Here is a 16,025-nt window from a genome sequence, read left to right on the forward strand (position 1 = left end):
GGGCAGAGTGAGTTGGAGCCCACGTGGTCTTCTCCTGGCAGGATAGCCCTCACCCTCACTCATACCCTTACCCTCATCCTCACCATCACCCTCGCTGTACCCTCACCCTCACCCTCACTCTCACTGCTCACACCTCGCCCTCCCTGCACTCTCACCCTTACCCTCATCCTCACTCTCACCCTCACCCTCATCCCCATCCTCATCCTCACCCTCACCCTCACCCTCACCCTCACCCTCACCCTCCCTCACCCTCACCCTCACCCTCACCCTCACCCTCACCCTCACTCTCACCCTCGCCCTCGCCCTCACCCTCACCCTCACCCTCACCCTTATCCGCACCAGCACAGCCTTCTTCTTCGCTTGTTAGCCATCACTTGGTGGAGTGCTATCCCAAAAGTGTGCGAACGTCCCTCCGCAAGAAAGATAGGTCTACCAGGTACAATCTTGACAGTGCCTGACGGTGCTTGGCAAGTGCCGCTGGAGGTAGAGCCTTCACCGAACAGCATCCACCAGCGTGCCACGTGCTCCGCCCCGCCCTGGCGGACGAGTAGTCATGATGAACTCGCTCGGAATTTCTTTGAAAAGCGGTACCTTGCCTAGTGCTATGTACTCATATGGTCTTGCGAGTGCTCCACTATTCGTGTGACGTTTGTTTAGAAAGCTGCTGTTGTCCGCCCGCACCCGCTGATGGCACGTCCTGCGGCTCACAGGCAAAGAAGAAGAAGAAGGACAAGAAGAAACACAAGAAGCACAAGCACAAGCACGACCGGCCGGAGCGCTACGACAAGGAGAAGCTGGACAAGCTGCGGCTGAAGGAGGACAACCTCAGCTCGCCGGGCAGCTCCGGTCCCGACACGCCCACGCCTACGCCCAACATGGACATCAGCTTCTGAGGACGGGGAGGCGCTGCAGGTGCGCGGAGGCCGGCTGGCAGCGGTCTCACCTCTCGCTGGTGTCGTGCTGGTGTCGCTGGTGTCAGACGAGCTGGTGCTGCGGCGTGCTCGGACGCTTTGGTGCCGATCTCGCATATTGGTGTCATCCGCGGGCTGGATTTGTTGGCGGTTCATCTGGGCTCATCGTCACGGCCTTGTCGATTGAGTGAGCGCGATCTGCGTGATGTGAAGCGCATTTACCGCCCCGGACTGGGGGCACGTTGTGACCTCCCTCTTGCTTCGGTCGCCGGACTGTCGGGCTGTCCGCTGCCGGAGTCGGCCAGGGAGCTCCAGACTCCAGAGCTCCAGAGCCGGCCAGGGGGTCTGTCAGTTCGTCCACCGGTCCTCTAGATTGCTCCACTTCCCATCGAACGACTGGCTTCTGCGCATGCAGCAAGCCGTCAGCGGAGCGATCTGCACGCGCTTCCAGCGGTCGTGTTTATGCTGCGTTGTCTCGTGCGTCGCCTGTCCGGGCCCGCAGCCGTCCAGTGAGGTAGCTGGAATCGGTCCCTTCGCGTTGGGCTGTCCTGTGCCGTGGTTCCCATGCAGCGGCCAACCCCGTGTTCGGCTGGCCGTCGATGGAGCTGGTCGGACCACTGACTTAGAGCGGCTGCGGTCTCGTGTGTGACCGATCGCAATGCGCCGCTCGCCTCCCCTGTGCAGAACTCACTGAAAACTGCAGCTGGCACCGGCGCCACCAGCTGTCTGCCCCTGTGAATACATCAAGGTCTCAACGTGCCGCATTTGTGTGTGTGACTCGGACGACCCAGCGCGTTTCGAAGGTGTGACATGAAGGCGCTGTCCTGTTGTGCTGCTGCATTCTTTATCACGTCGGCACGCCTTGAAGCCCCTACCTGCCTCTTGACTAATTTAGGGGTGCCGCCATGGATGTACGAATAGACATGGTCATATGCCTGCTGTTGATTTAAGACGAAAAGTCCCTCATAGCGATGTAGCGTAGAGCCCCACCCCTCCCCTCCTCCCTCCCTCCTTCCCCCCCCCCCCCCACACACACGGTAAATCAAGGATCACAGAAGTTTATGCTCGAACCATCCGAACGTGCAATGGATCCGGATGTATCAAATTGAGAAGGAGTTCTGCTTACCAAAGATAGGTCTCTGAAAGCTTTAGGTTAGTCCTGTCGGACTGAAAAAGGCTTTGTCAGTTTGGGGAAGTGGGCTTGAAATGTGGCAGGCGCAGGTGAACCGGAAAGAATACTTTTCGGGAGCTCGCTCGGCAGCTGCCAGGTGGGGGGGGGGGGGGGGTGGAGGGGGACCCCAACTTGTGCAGCGGAGTCAATCGCCGTGGATGTATTGGCGAGCAGGCGCCGCTGCCACATCCAGGGTGTGCGGCAGCTGAAAACAGCGCCTTATGTCGTTAACGCGGTTAATGAGGTACGGGAGCGCCCTAGAAGTGATCATTAGATCAAAACCTGCAAACACAGCGCCAGTTGGAACTATTTTGTAACTTCAGATTGCGACCAGTTGTGTTGCGCTGATTGCACAAGATGTAAAAGAACCAGAGTTATGGGTTAAATTGACATTTTGAATTTGGATGGGAGTTTTGTAACTGTTCGATCAAATTGCGGCCAGTTGTGTCTGGCTAATTGTGCAAGATGTGACGTAATCAGAATTATGCGTTACATCTACATTTTGAATTTAACTTTTGAGCTTTGGGGATCATTTTGCCGCAGCACATCGGGAAAATCATGGTTGCTTTATCACTGGAAACATTTGTGACCACTATGATCCACTCTATCGTAATTTACACGCTAGTTGTCAAGTCCTAGTTGCACCAGCCAACCGTCGTACGATGACTACATCACGACAAACAAGCCCGTTTCGAAGCTTCGCCTGGGCTGCTGCTTAGTGGCGCCACCAGCGACCCTGCAAGGTGCAGGGAGCGGTAGTGTTCCGTTGAAGGCGGTGCTCTGCTTGTGTTTCATCGCAGCGGGAGCGCCACAAATCACAACGGGAACATGATTCTTTAAGAAGCCAGGCAACAAAGCTGGGTTTGTGCCCAAACATTTAATTCGACGACCGAGTTAAATCACCTACTTTTGTGTAAAGGATTTGCTCTGCTGAGATGAGCACATGAGTCTTGTCAAGGCTGGCGTGAATATGCCTTTCCATAAGTTTTCAATGCTTACTTAGATGTGGAAAGATGCTTGAAATTGTTTCAAACAATGCAATGGTCTCGAAGAACCATCAGAGATGTGACCGCAACACTGAAGCGTAGCAGGCTGTTTCCGGACGCAGTGTATCTCAGATGCTCGGCCACGGCGACCACGCTGGAGTAGCGGCGGGGCCGCAGCGTTCACGGCTCTCAGAAGAACCATGTGTCTGCCGCTAGCGAGATAACATCCCTGCGGCTGCAGAGGCTGGCGGCCGCGCTGCGCCAGCGCGCCATCGACCGCCCCAGCTAACACGTGCATTGCGCGGCGGCCGCTCCCCTCCGCGCCATTACGGGTGGCGTTCGGTTCGGCTCATTCACAGCCCGCCTCATTTCCCTGTCTGCCGTCCCCCCGGCTGCCATTGTGCCGGCTGGGCCGGCGTGTCCCGGCGAGGCCGCTCAATACTCGGCACGTGGTGGGCGAGCGGCGGGGTGCGGAGAGCGACAGGGACCGGCTGGGGGCGGAGCACCGCCAACCGTGGAGAGCCGCCAGAATATCGACCGTCAGCCGGCCGCCGATCAATGGACGCGTTCCAGGCATGCAGTCGGCAGAGCGGCCGCTTCGCATCACGCTGCAGTGGGTACCTCGTCGCTGTCAATAATGTGGGCTTAAAGACGGCTACCAGCGTCGTTGGCACAGCACTTCTAATCTCCATCATCAGGGTGTGGCGCTTCTACTCTCCATTCCGGTGATAAGGTCGGAACAGCGCTGCGTTTTTGCGATATGATTTGCTGTAAAACAAATGATGACAGGTGGAAAGTCAAAAACGCATGTTTGCCGTCCGTCTGAGGAGGTTAGGCCCTCATCTGGTGGCTCACCGGATCGAACCTGACGGTGATCCCCCCCCCCCCCCAACATTAAACTCAGGATCGCGTTTTGGTTACTTGGTTGTTTCGATAAGAGCCCAGTCGGACAGCCTTGATCACTTCAGGGCTGCGAGACGAAGGAGAATGAATAACGGTGGGGCAGGACTATATGCACCTGAGGGGCTCATACACCGAAGGCTTATCCGCACAGGGACCTTATCCTGCGACATGTGTCCTCGACGTACGGACGGGGCCCACCAGGGGACACTTCGGCCCACTCGTGGCTGGCGCATGCACCCTACCCCAGAGAAACGGGGAATCGCGATTATGCACGATAAAGCGAGAAAGAGGATACAGGGGCGGAAGCCATGATAATGAATAGTGCAGGTGATGCAAACAGCTCAAAAACCAGCACCCAGAAATATAGCGTGCAGTGTCTGAGCCCTCAAGATGCCGTTTGCCGTGGGATGTGGGCGAGGTTATGAGATATGTAGATAATTCATCATGCGTATGATAGCAAAGGTGAGTGAGTGGAGCCCATCTCGGTGGGCACCCTGACAGGAAGAGGTCGTAAAAGTGCACTGATGCGTCCATGAGCTTGGCAGGCATGCGAAGATATCAAGCAATTCGCACCTCACATCTGACAACCTTAATTGAGGACGTTGGTGGGCCTGAAACAGTTTACTCATGGGGTGATTGTGACGAAAGCATTGCTGAAACACAAATACGTGGGCTGGTAATGGCCACAATGCATTGGACCATGTGGCTTTATAGCTTTCAGGGCCCAATTTCCTTCAGTTTAGGCCCCTCCGTGGCAGATTCGGGGCAGATTTTGGCAAGGTAATGCAGACCTCCTCCCGGCCTACTACTCCCGCACGTGTGGGTCGGACAGTGCTGGGATCGCGTTATATGTGGACGTACATCCGCCTGCGCCTCAGGACTGGCTCGATGTCTTGACCTGCTTTGGTGGTGACATCTGATGTTGGTCCCCAGAAGCATCCGAAGCGGTCGTATCCACGGTGTGCGCATGCTCGCGCATGGTGGTCTAAACACATCGACTCACGCTTATACCAGTGCGGTGATCCATTTTCTTCCACTTCAGAATCAGTTTGCCGAACTTCGCTGCGACTTCCGATCGTCGGAACCTGCGCATATTCTAGAAAGCGCTCCGCAGTTGGCGGGCAGTTTGACGTGTTTTGTTATCGTGCGCAGGGTCCCATGGTAATCGAACGCGGAGGCGAATTGGTAATTATGTTGTAGTGTCATAAAAATACACCGCCTGATCCAATATCTTGCACGCAATTGCCTCAAAGGTGTTGCAGCACGATGTTCAATCATTGTGCTCAGGGACGTAGCTTTGCAAAATGCGCTGGAAGATTGGGCAATGGGAAATAACGCAACGCGTCCCAAAATACAGCAACACACAGGCTTCCGGGATTTAGACCGCTTTCTTTTTAAAGGTTTTACGGGCCAATCTAGGCTTCCCCGTCCCCAGCTGAGCAGGAAATCACGTCCCAGCTTATGGCACTTGCTGTATAAAACTTCACGGTGGTGTGATTAGTGTTTGCGAATGTGACAAAATCGTAGGCGTGACTGGCCGATCCGGGCTGTCCAAACTACGAAACTTCAGCTTAAGTGACATTCAGACCCGAACACCTATGGCTTGCCTTGAAACAAGACCTTAAAAGTGATATCCGCATCGATAACTGCCGTTAATTACACAGCAAAGTCAAGCGCACAATGGCTTTCAAATTTTAACTCGTATGTCCAATCGCTGCCAGTTTCCAGTCAGCATTTCGCAGTACCCGTATTTCCAGATCTTCGATGGCGCTGCCAATGCCTTTGATCTCATAAGTCTGACACCGCCATCGGTTGCTCCCGGATGTCGGCTTTTGCCGGCGTCACAGACTCCTCTCAGGTCCAGCCGCCGACTATCCAGGACCATCACTGGTCCCTCCAGTGTCGACTATCCAGGACCGTCACTGGTCCCTCCAAGGACCGTCACTGGTCCCTCCAGTGTCGACCGTCCAGGACCGTTGCTGGTCCCTCCAGTGTCGACTATCCAGGACCGTCACTGGTCCCTCCAAGGACCGTCACTGGTCCCTCCAGTGTCGACCGCCCAGGACCGTTGCTGGTCCCTCCAGTGTCGACTATCCAGGACCGTCACTGGTCTCTCCAGCGATTAGCGTTTAGGCCGAGCCCGGCCACCCTTGAACTTAGACTTATCGATAAGAATTATGAGTGTGTTTATATACCATATGCTATATATGCATATTTAGATATACAAAACAGTACATATATACAAATATCATAGAAAGTATGTATATACAAACATGTATATGTACCTATATACATATATATATATATATATATTCGTGTACTTAGGCAGTGTGCTTTCATTAATACAACTTTTGTTATACGCAAGAGCAAATGTACAAATAATCAGTTTCTTGTGCGTTTGTTCGATTGCTGAAATGAAGTCCTTCAATGCTTTCCGTAAGTTATAAATAAGCTCGTCTATAGTCTAACTCGTCTAATATCCACTCGTTTATATAGATGTATATATATATATATATATATATATATATATATTTATATACGTACATATATCTTAGCTTAAGCTAGCTAGCGTTTTCAAGGACGTCGCTGTCAGCTGTCTTGGTCCGTTCTGGGTCCAGGCCTCCGTCGCTGTCAGCTGTCTTGGTCCGTCCTGGATCCAGGCCTCCGTCGCTGTCAGCTGTCTTGGTCCGTTCTGGGTCCAGACCTCCGTCGCTGTCAGCTGTCTTGGTCCGTCCTGGGTCCAGGCCTTCGTCGCTGTCAGCTGTCTTGGTCCGTCCTGGGTCCAGGCCTCCGTCGCTGTCAGCTGTCTTGGTCCGTCCTGGATCCAGGCCTCCGTCGCTGTCAACTGTCTCCTCTTGCGAGCCAGCCCTAAATGCAACCACGGGTCTCTTTTGGAATCAGGTCTGCGCCATTGGTACCCCTCAAAGTCTGTCTTCCTCCACCATCATCAGGTCCATTTGTGCTCCATCGCCTCTTCTATTTCGCTATACAATCGCCATAATTGTTAGATTATCCGTTGCCGTATGTAAATGCTAACGTCATTAGCGTTGCCACCTGACACGTGAGGGTAGCGGGCAGTGGAAGACCTGACGATGCAGGAAATCGAGCCATCCTGGATTATCAGATGCATTACAACTGTCTGCTTCAGATCTTCAGCGCGATCAAGGTTCCTGGGCATTTGGTTGTTCCGGAGATTCGAATTTTTGGTCCTATAGCTGTCCGTTGGCGGCATGCTCTTAAGATTGGTCGGTGGTCTCGGGCACTTGCTCTCCTGATATGTGTTGGCTAGACAAACCTTGAAGCATGACGAACGCTTCTAGATCCTCTGGTATGGCATCGACTTGTATGGCTTAATTCCGGCATTACTAGTCGTCAAGGCGTGTTGTACGGCCGGTTTTCACGCTTGCGATGCCTAGGGTAATAACCTAAGGTAAGACGATAATAAACGATACATCTAAATAACAAGCGACCAGAAATCAGGTGCGTGCATGAGACGCATCATTATTTCTGCAAGATTTATGAATCCTTCCCTAAGCCATCTGTCACTCAACGTGGTTCAGCGGCCCATGGTGGTTCATTGTTTCGAAGTATCCCTCGCAGGTGATGGCACTGCACTCTCAGGCGTCATTCTGGTCGGACATGCCTGAGCTGGTGCCTAAGCTGAAAACATCTGGGTCCTTGACAGGACCGATGACTTGGTCTTGGTCTGTGACTGACTGGCGACATTATCTGAGTTCGAACATCACACACACGCTCAAATACCAACCATGGACCCATCGGCTTTCACCATTTTTAGGACTAATTCCAAATCTCCTCTTTTAAAGCCTATACAGCTTCAATATAATAATAATAAAAAATAGCATAAGGTATGTGGATGCATCGCGTACAGTCCACATGGGCAGATGCAGGAGGCGCAGCCAGGATTTTTTTCATGGTAGGCCAGCAGCTCGGTGAGTAGATATTACGCCGTTTTTTGAAATTTTCTTCCGCCGGGTGTCATCTATGACAAAGCACGAAAAATATGGGCTTAAGGAGGAGGCCCGGGTCTACCGGACCTCCTTTGATTGCGCCCATGGGCTCGACATGCAGCCCCTACTCCTAATGAGCTTGGACATTGTTCATGAAAAAAGAACAATCAAAATCAGTGGAATTCGTCGGTCAACACTGTCAGTTATCCGCAGCTTAGAGTTAAGCGTGGCTTGTGGATGAGCTAGCGCGCAACGCAGCAATGACTCTCTTTCTCTGCTAGCATGTCTTCAGTTATTAACGGCGGCTCTAAATGTGTCGGATTTCAGTCGATTGGACTATCGCATCACGTGCCTGAAGGTACCCCGCGACTCCGTGATTATTTCACCTGCCCCGCGCTGAATGAGGTGCCAAGTTGGTGGAGAATGTTTTCCTACCCACTCCGGTCCCACGACAAGGCAGGAAGAGTTTGCCCGGGTCAGCTCCGCCGTCGCCCGTGCTCCCACGCCGATCGAGCACGGGCCGCCATGTGGCGCCCTCTGGATCGACGTGGGGCCTGCGAGTGGGAATTTCTCAGGCAGACGCGTGGTTGCGCCCTGGCCGCCGCTCCGTGGAACAGTTCTAAATCTCGACAACAGATGGCAGTGCTCCATATTGGCCATGCGTGTGTGGCTTGATGCTCAAGGACACGTCGCTGAACGCTGGGCACCAGTGGGGGTGGAACTTTCCACACTTTGAAGGGACAGGTGCCTCCCCGTGTGTGTTCAAAATAAACATTTTTTATATATAAGCCGAGAATCAACGCCAAACGCACCCACTTAACCTAATCTGACATTTTCAGGGAGTCCTGGCACTAAGCAGTGAGGAACGGAAGTGTTCAGTTTTGCCCCCCCCCCCCCGTCCCCAACAGCAAAAGTGCCACAAAGAAACTTTGGAAAAGTTTCCCTAACCGAACGGTAGGGACAGCGTGATATCCCTATGCCGCTTGCATCCCATTTGCATTCCTGTACCGCTAGGTGAGCGAAAGGAAGCGTTCACCAAATGTAGCGCGATTTGACCTTGTTTGAACCAGTCTAACAGGCCAACCGTTTTTCATGATTTCAATGTGTGACCTTATCTTCTACGTAGCTCAAGTCGCCTTTCTAAAGGCAACGTGCACTGATAACGCCTATTACCACTGTTTGAACCACTTGATAAGTTACAAAAAAGCAAGGCCATTTGGGCACTTGCTGCGGCGAATACGCCGCACAGAGAGGGCCAAGTTCCAGTGGCGGGCGATTTCCCATATGACTGCCCATTGCAAACCTTCCCTTTGACCGCCCATTGCGAAGCACTGAAGTAAGAGTGCATTTTAGGACAATCTACCGGACGGTTCAACAGAAATTCACGAATTAAACGCAAAACTCGTTTAGCTCTCCCCTAGACTGGTGAGGATTACAGAGACTATTTTACCGGAACAAAATTTGCTAGACATATTTTGTCATGCCTTCACACTGGGACAAAGTTCAAAGTCGCAGTGCGCAGTGAGTAAAATGTGACTTCTAACAGCGCACGCTGGAAATGGCCTATTTCTTTTTGTCAACCCCGCGCATGATGTATCCGAGCATCCGTAAAGAAACTATTCGCCCCTTAAATCGCATGGCACATGATGTCACTACCTGAACGAAGTAACGTCAAATGTGACATTTCAGCCTGTTTTTGGCTCCACGTTGAGTTGTATCATGATATATGTTGCGGCCGCTCACTCTCTTCGACACATACCTACTGCAAGCCTATTGCGCTCCCATTACTCAGTGGCTGTTAGGGATTTTTTATTGAAATATGCAGCGGCAGTAATGGCTATCATTATTGCACGAAAACTTGAACGGCTTGGGTGGCCCTCTTTACCCGAAATGAGAATTTTTGTGATCTCGTAAAAATTAATACTCGTCCCAAATGTTTCACTGGGGCGTCATGATGCACGCTGAGGCTACATGGCGCATTTGCGTCTCAGCTTGGCCGGAAAGGCGACACCGCAGGGAAACGAACCCCGTACCTCTTTGTTCCGAGCCGCCAAGCCGCTCCACTATCGGAGCCCCCCTCCCCTCCCCCCATCGCCTCTAATGGAATGGTTTCCTCCCATGCTATATATCCTGTGGTGGCTCACCTCCCCAAGACACGTTCAATTAACCAACTGTTACTGTATTTCAAAGAGAGTCCCAACTATTGGTTCGGGGAGGTGCCGTTTCCCTTGTGTGTCGGCAAGACCGATTATCTTGTTTTCGAAAGCAACACACGGCTATGCAATTCACTTGGATCACGCAAAAATGACGTGTCAAGACCGGACCCAGCGATATTCTGTGGTGGAAACCACAGTGAATACTACAGTGGCACTGCCCATCCGACTCTCTCTCTCTCTCTCTCTCTCTCTCTCTCTCTCTCTCTCTCTCTCTCTCTCTCTCTCTCTCTCTCTCTCTCTCTCTCTCTCTCTCTCTCTCTCTCTCTCTCTCTCTCTCTCTCTCTCTCTCTCCTCTCTCTCTCTCTCTCTCTCTCTCTCTCTCTCTATCTCTCTCTGTCTCTCTCTCCCTCGCCCTCTTTCTCTTGCTCTCTCCGCCCTTCTCTCTCGCTCCAAAATTTCACAGAACATTAAAATAGTCTCCAGCACCCAGCAATGCGTGAGCCACTCATTACCACAGTCCTTGCGGTTTTGGGAGCTTCAGATTCATTTTGCCAATAACTATGTCTGCTAAATGTAGGTAAGTCAGGACAATGGGGCAAACAGAGACAAGCCTTCTACTACTCACCGCATCGCAACATGCATGAGTCGTGATTTAATGCAATGAATAATGATAATAGACGGATAGGTGGTGGCGCACTGAGCGAGGCATAAGTCAGACACCAGCAAACATGGCGGACAGACGCTGTTGAGTGGCACCAGCGCCATTCATGGCCCGGTTTCCAGAATATCCTCGCATGCTCCCTGCAGGGTCGCGCACCCCTGGACAGGCTTTACCTACCGGGCTCGTCCACTCGCGCAGAGCGGTCGGCGGCCGGCGGTGGCGGCCTGCAGCTCTGGTCAAACCTGCCCTTGGGCGGGATTACAAGGTGACGATGCCAACGCGCGCACACCGGGAGCTCGGGCTTCCGTAGCAGCCAGAAACAAATGCTTTGGCATCTCCAGGGTCTTAGGACTACGTCCTGCACTCTATGCATTCGCACAGGAAAAATCATGGCTAAAATCCGGCATGTGCGCCGGCCATGAATGTGGTGCCGTGAGCGAAAGAATGCGGTTTCCAAAGTGTTCAACAGCTTATTCGAAGGCGTTTCACGAATGCGGCTTATCACTATACTGCAACCAACACATGGCGTACATTACAACAGGGTACACGCTCTGTATTTTGCAGTACCTAAAATGCGGGCGCCTCGTGCGGTGAGAATCCTTTTGCCCCAGAGAAACTGGACCAGTTTGTGACCAGAGCTAATTGGTAGGCGCCACTGGCGTGTGCTGGCGGGCGGCAGTCGCTGCCAACCCATGTCAGAGCGCTACTTCATATGGCAAGGAGGACGTGTACGCATGGTCAATTACGTTAGATTATGATTGTGCTCGATGTCGATTATGATAAGGGTTGTAAGTTCATAAAACATACCTCACGTTGAACGTAACAAGATATTGCGACAGACAATATCTACCGTGTAGCATGTTCCGGTGCCTGCGTGTATCTGTGATCCTTTTCACACCTGAACATTATTTTCGTCCACTCGACTGGTGAATATTTGAGAAGAAAAACAGCTGAGCATTGTACATACGATCACTCAGACCATCTAAGAATCCTCAAATCACAGTTTGCCTGCTTATTTTACGTTGCCTTAGCTCAGCTACTTTACTTATTTTAACACGCGCCTCTTGGCCCGTCCAATGTGACACGTTGGGGTGGGGTGGGTGGGGGAGGGGGGCTGGAGGTGAAATTGGCCTTTTCTATGGAATTAAAAAACCAAGGGAGTTAGGGGCAATAAATTCACGGGGCATGTAGGACGATAACGCTAATTTGTGTGAAATTTTGCGGTGCGTTAGTTACGACCTTCGGGTCAAACACGTAGAAACAAACTGCGGACCGGTGCCGGAAGTATCCTCAGGTCTTGTCGCGATGCCAGCTTTAGCATCAACTTTTCCTGTGGCCAAAAGGTCGCTGCGTTCATGTAAGTCATTAATAATATCTGGCCTTTGAAAGGCCACAATCGTTAAGCGATGTTAACCGAAAAACGAAAAAGAAACAAAACGAAAATTTGCGATATAATTTTTGTACCTGGATTAAAAATCAGCCTCAAGAATTACCCTTGGCGTCACGCTCTCCATAGCAGAAGGTTGATTGAGGTCATACAAATTCATTGACTAACCTGAACTTCATGAATAAAAACCTAAAAATGTGTTGACGTCCTTGTGATCTATGAATTTAAAATTAGCATCAATAAGTTTCCCCAAAAAAGAAGTTTAACAGTAAAAACGTGAGTTGGTTTGATCTTGATCTGACATTCATACTTAATCAAAGGTCAACAGAAATAGTCGTAATCCTATTTTCGGCTGTCCACTTGAATAAAAGACTACACCAGAGTTGTATGGCATCGTCTAACACCACGCTGACACATCAGAATGAAAGATTCCATAGCAAAGTGTCTTGGCTGACAGCCATAGCCTGACCTTGACCTGCCACAGGTCAGCAATCTTGCAAGGTGTCTCGAAATTGCATGCTTAAAGATCGGCTATTCTGCCGCCTAGTCATGTTAAGTGTGGCTCGGCTGCGCTGTGGCGTTTTGAATTTATATTGGGAAAAACGTATGGGGACTGCCACCCGAGCGCGTTTTTGCTGACGTTATGTTATGTTTGCCCATCTCATCTCAACTATTCTCCCATCATTTTACCTCGCCAAACCTCGTCATTTCTCACTGTATCTTGCCTTGCTTTATCTTGACCCGGCAACCCGGCACTGCTGGCTCCAACTTTCGACTCTTTCAGTTTCTCTCCAATCTATCTTGCACATTTCATCTTCCCGTCCTGCACTACTCTGGCGCGATCTGATCTGGGCCCGTCTCGTCCCTACTATACCGTGCTTTCTCCGCGCTGCCCTGTTCTGCCGTGATCTACCAAATGCTAACCTAATCGGACCTGCTCTGACATGATCTGACCTTGCTCTACCCCACCTCTCCCCATCCCCCGCTTCCCTGCCTTGCCCTGCCATGCACTGTCATACATAGCCCTGTCTTATCATGCCCTGCTCTGTTCTGCCCTGTCCTGCCACATTCCGCTTGCCCTGACCTGAATCGACTTCCTATAACCTGACCGCGTCACACCCTTATCTCGCTATTCATTTCTCGCCTAACCTGACCTCAGCCCTCACCTTCACTCCCCCCCCCCCTGGCCTGACCTGAACCCAGCCCTCTCCTCACCCTCATTCCTCCGCCTGGTCTAGCCTGGCCCCAGCCCTCTCCTCGCCGTCACTCCCCCGCCTGGCCTGATCTGAACCCAGCCCTCTCCTCACCCTCACTCCCCCACCTGGCCTGACCTGACTTCAGCCCTCACCTCACCTTCACCCCCCGCCTGGCCTGACCTGAACCCAGCCCTCTCCTCACCCTCACTCCCCCACCTGGCCTGACCTGAACCCAGCCCTCTCCTCGCCTTCGCTTCCCCGCCTGGCCTGATCTGAACCCAGCCCTCTCCTCACCCTCACTCCCCCACCTGGCCTAACCTGACCTCAGCCCTCATCTCACCTTCACTCTCCCGCCTGGCCTGACCTGAACCCAGCCCTCTCCTCGCCCTCATTCCCCCGCCTGATCTAGCCTGGTCCCAGCCCTCTCCTCGCCTTCACTTCCCCGCCTGGCCTGACCTGAACCCAGCCCTCTCCTCACCCTCACTCCCCTGCCTGGTCTAGCCTGACCCCAGCCCTCTCCTCACCCTCACTCCCCTACCTCGCCTGACCTGAACCCAGCCCTCTCCTCACCTTCACTTCCCCGCCTAGCCTGACCTGAACCCAGCCCTCTCCTCACCCTCACTCCCCCGTCTGGTCTAGCATGGCCCCAGACCTCTCCTCACCCTCGCTCCCCTACCTGGTCTAGCCTGACCCCAGCCCTCTGCTCACCTTCACTCCCCCACCTGGCCTGACCTGACCTCAGCCCTCACCTCACCTTCACTCACCCGCCCTGGTCTAGCCTGAACCCAGCCCTCTCCTCACCCTCACTCCCCCCCCCCCCCCGCCTGGTCTAGCCTGGCCCCAGTCCTCTCCTCACCTTCACTCACCCACCTGACCTGACCTAAACCCAGCCCGTTCCTCGCCACCACCGCCGCCATTCGCGGCCGGTCTCGGCACCGGCACCGGAATGCGGTCGCTCTGCGTTCCTCAGGCAGCCTGCAGAGCGCCGCACCGGCTGCCGTCCCGTACATCAGGCCGGCGCCAATTACTGCCGGCTGCTGATCACTCGGCGGCCGTGCGCCGCGCCGCGCCTGCCTGCGCCGGTCACGCCGCCACGTGCGCGCCGGACCGGCGCACGAGCCGCCCCGGCGCCCTGCAGCCACGTGACAAGCCGCTGCAGCTGCTCGTCGCCGCGCCCTGACGTGTCGGCTGCGCCGGCCTCGGCTGCGCGTGCCGGTGCTGCTGGTGTCGAGGGTGTGTCCCCACTGGGTGTTTCCCCGCACCCAATGGACGACCCAGCCCTCTCTAGATTCGACCCGTGTCCTTTCCTTGGAGTCCATCTGCCCCCCCCCCTCCCCCCCCCCCCACCGATCGTTCCGGTGTCATCCAGCCGGGACCAGCCGCCCTAGCCCCTCAGCGTTCGCCGCGTGTGAGCGGTGCAACGTCGCCGCCTGCACACCCCCGTGCCGGCCGTGGAGCGGCCGTTGTGGACCGTAATTGCCGCCTTTTCCCCGAAATTCCGCAGTCTGGCCGCTACTCGAGCCAGTTAATCGCTGGCCGTTGGGTCGGCCGCCGGCGAGACGCAGGCACAGGCGTCCGTCCCTGCGGGAGCAGCAGAAACTGCCAACAGGCGAGTCTGTGCCGGCCGGCCGGTAGTCGCCGCGACTCCTCCCGCCTGGCCGCAGCCATGGGCAACGTCGTCCCGACCCCTCCCCTAGCCCCGACCGAGGTGGGCCGGAGAGCTGGTAGCTGCCAGCTCGAGCGCCGACCCAGCAGCGCAGTGTAGGCCATGAGACGTGCTGTGCCGAAGGCGGCTCGGCTGAACACCTTCTGACGCGAGCAGGCACCGGACCAGATACTGTGCTCGATGTTCAGCTGCTGCCGCGGGAGGTGCCAGCGAAGGCAACGGGTGGGAGATGAATGACGCTCCCCGATCTAGCCGGCACCAGTCCGAACCAGTGCCGACCGCCGCTCGGCCCTGACGTCGATAGGGAGGCACGATTTGGCCGGCGCCAGTCCGAACCAGGACCGACCGCTGCCCGGCCACCGGTTTTGGTAGGGAGGCATGATCTAGCCGGCGCCGGTCCGAATCAGCACCGACCGCTGCCCCGCCCCGGTTTTGGCAGGCAGGCACTATTTAGCCGGGCGTCGGTCCGAACCAGCACCGACCGCTGCCCGGCTCCGGCTTTGGTAGTAGGGCACGATTTAGCCGGCACTGGTCCGAACCAGCACCGACCGCCGCTCGGCCCCGGTATCAGTAGGAAGGCACGATCTAGCCGGCGCCGGTCCGAACCAGCACCAACCGCTGCCCGGCCCCGGTTTTGGCAGGCAGGCACTATTTAGCCGGGCGCTGGTCCGAACCAGCACCGAACGCCGCTCGGCCCTGGCGTCGGTAGGAAGGCGGCGAAGCGAACAGCCTAGAGCAGAAATGTTGCCATCTACTCTGGCCGCTATGGAGGCTAAGGCTATCTATGAGGACTGCCGACAGAAGAGGACACGGTAGCGAACGGTGCGAGACTCCGCCGCCAAACATCCACGCGGCTCGACCAGGAACGTCGCCTGGCGCGGAAACTCCACTGTAATGCGCTGTCGCCGGCGAGCGTGGACTGGAATGTTCAGGTGTTAGGATGCGGTGACATTGTTTGACCAATCCACGAACGTGAGCCCTGATCCAGGTCGCCGTCGCCATTACCATGGGCCGGAAATG

At 54.4% G+C, this 16,025-nt stretch overlaps 1 protein-coding gene across 1 annotated transcript in view; it reads left to right on the plus strand.

Moving 5' to 3' along the window:
• LOC119105635 (transcription initiation factor TFIID subunit 2-like) overlaps window positions 1–893 on the plus strand; it is a 3,832-nt gene extending 2,939 nt beyond the window's left edge. Inside the window, exon 5 of the mRNA XM_037229093.1 lies at window positions 711–893. Within this exon, the coding sequence (XP_037084988.1) occupies window positions 711–893 (183 nt within the window). The remainder of the gene's footprint in view (window positions 1–710) is intronic.
• The last annotated feature ends 15,132 nt before the right edge of the window (window positions 894–16,025 follow it).

Source organism: Pollicipes pollicipes, unplaced genomic scaffold, assembly GCF_011947565.3.
Source record: "Pollicipes pollicipes isolate AB1234 unplaced genomic scaffold, Ppol_2.1 Scaffold_6138;HRSCAF=7277_pilon_pilon_pilon, whole genome shotgun sequence".
NCBI lineage: Eukaryota > Metazoa > Arthropoda > Thecostraca > Pollicipedomorpha > Pollicipedidae > Pollicipes > Pollicipes pollicipes.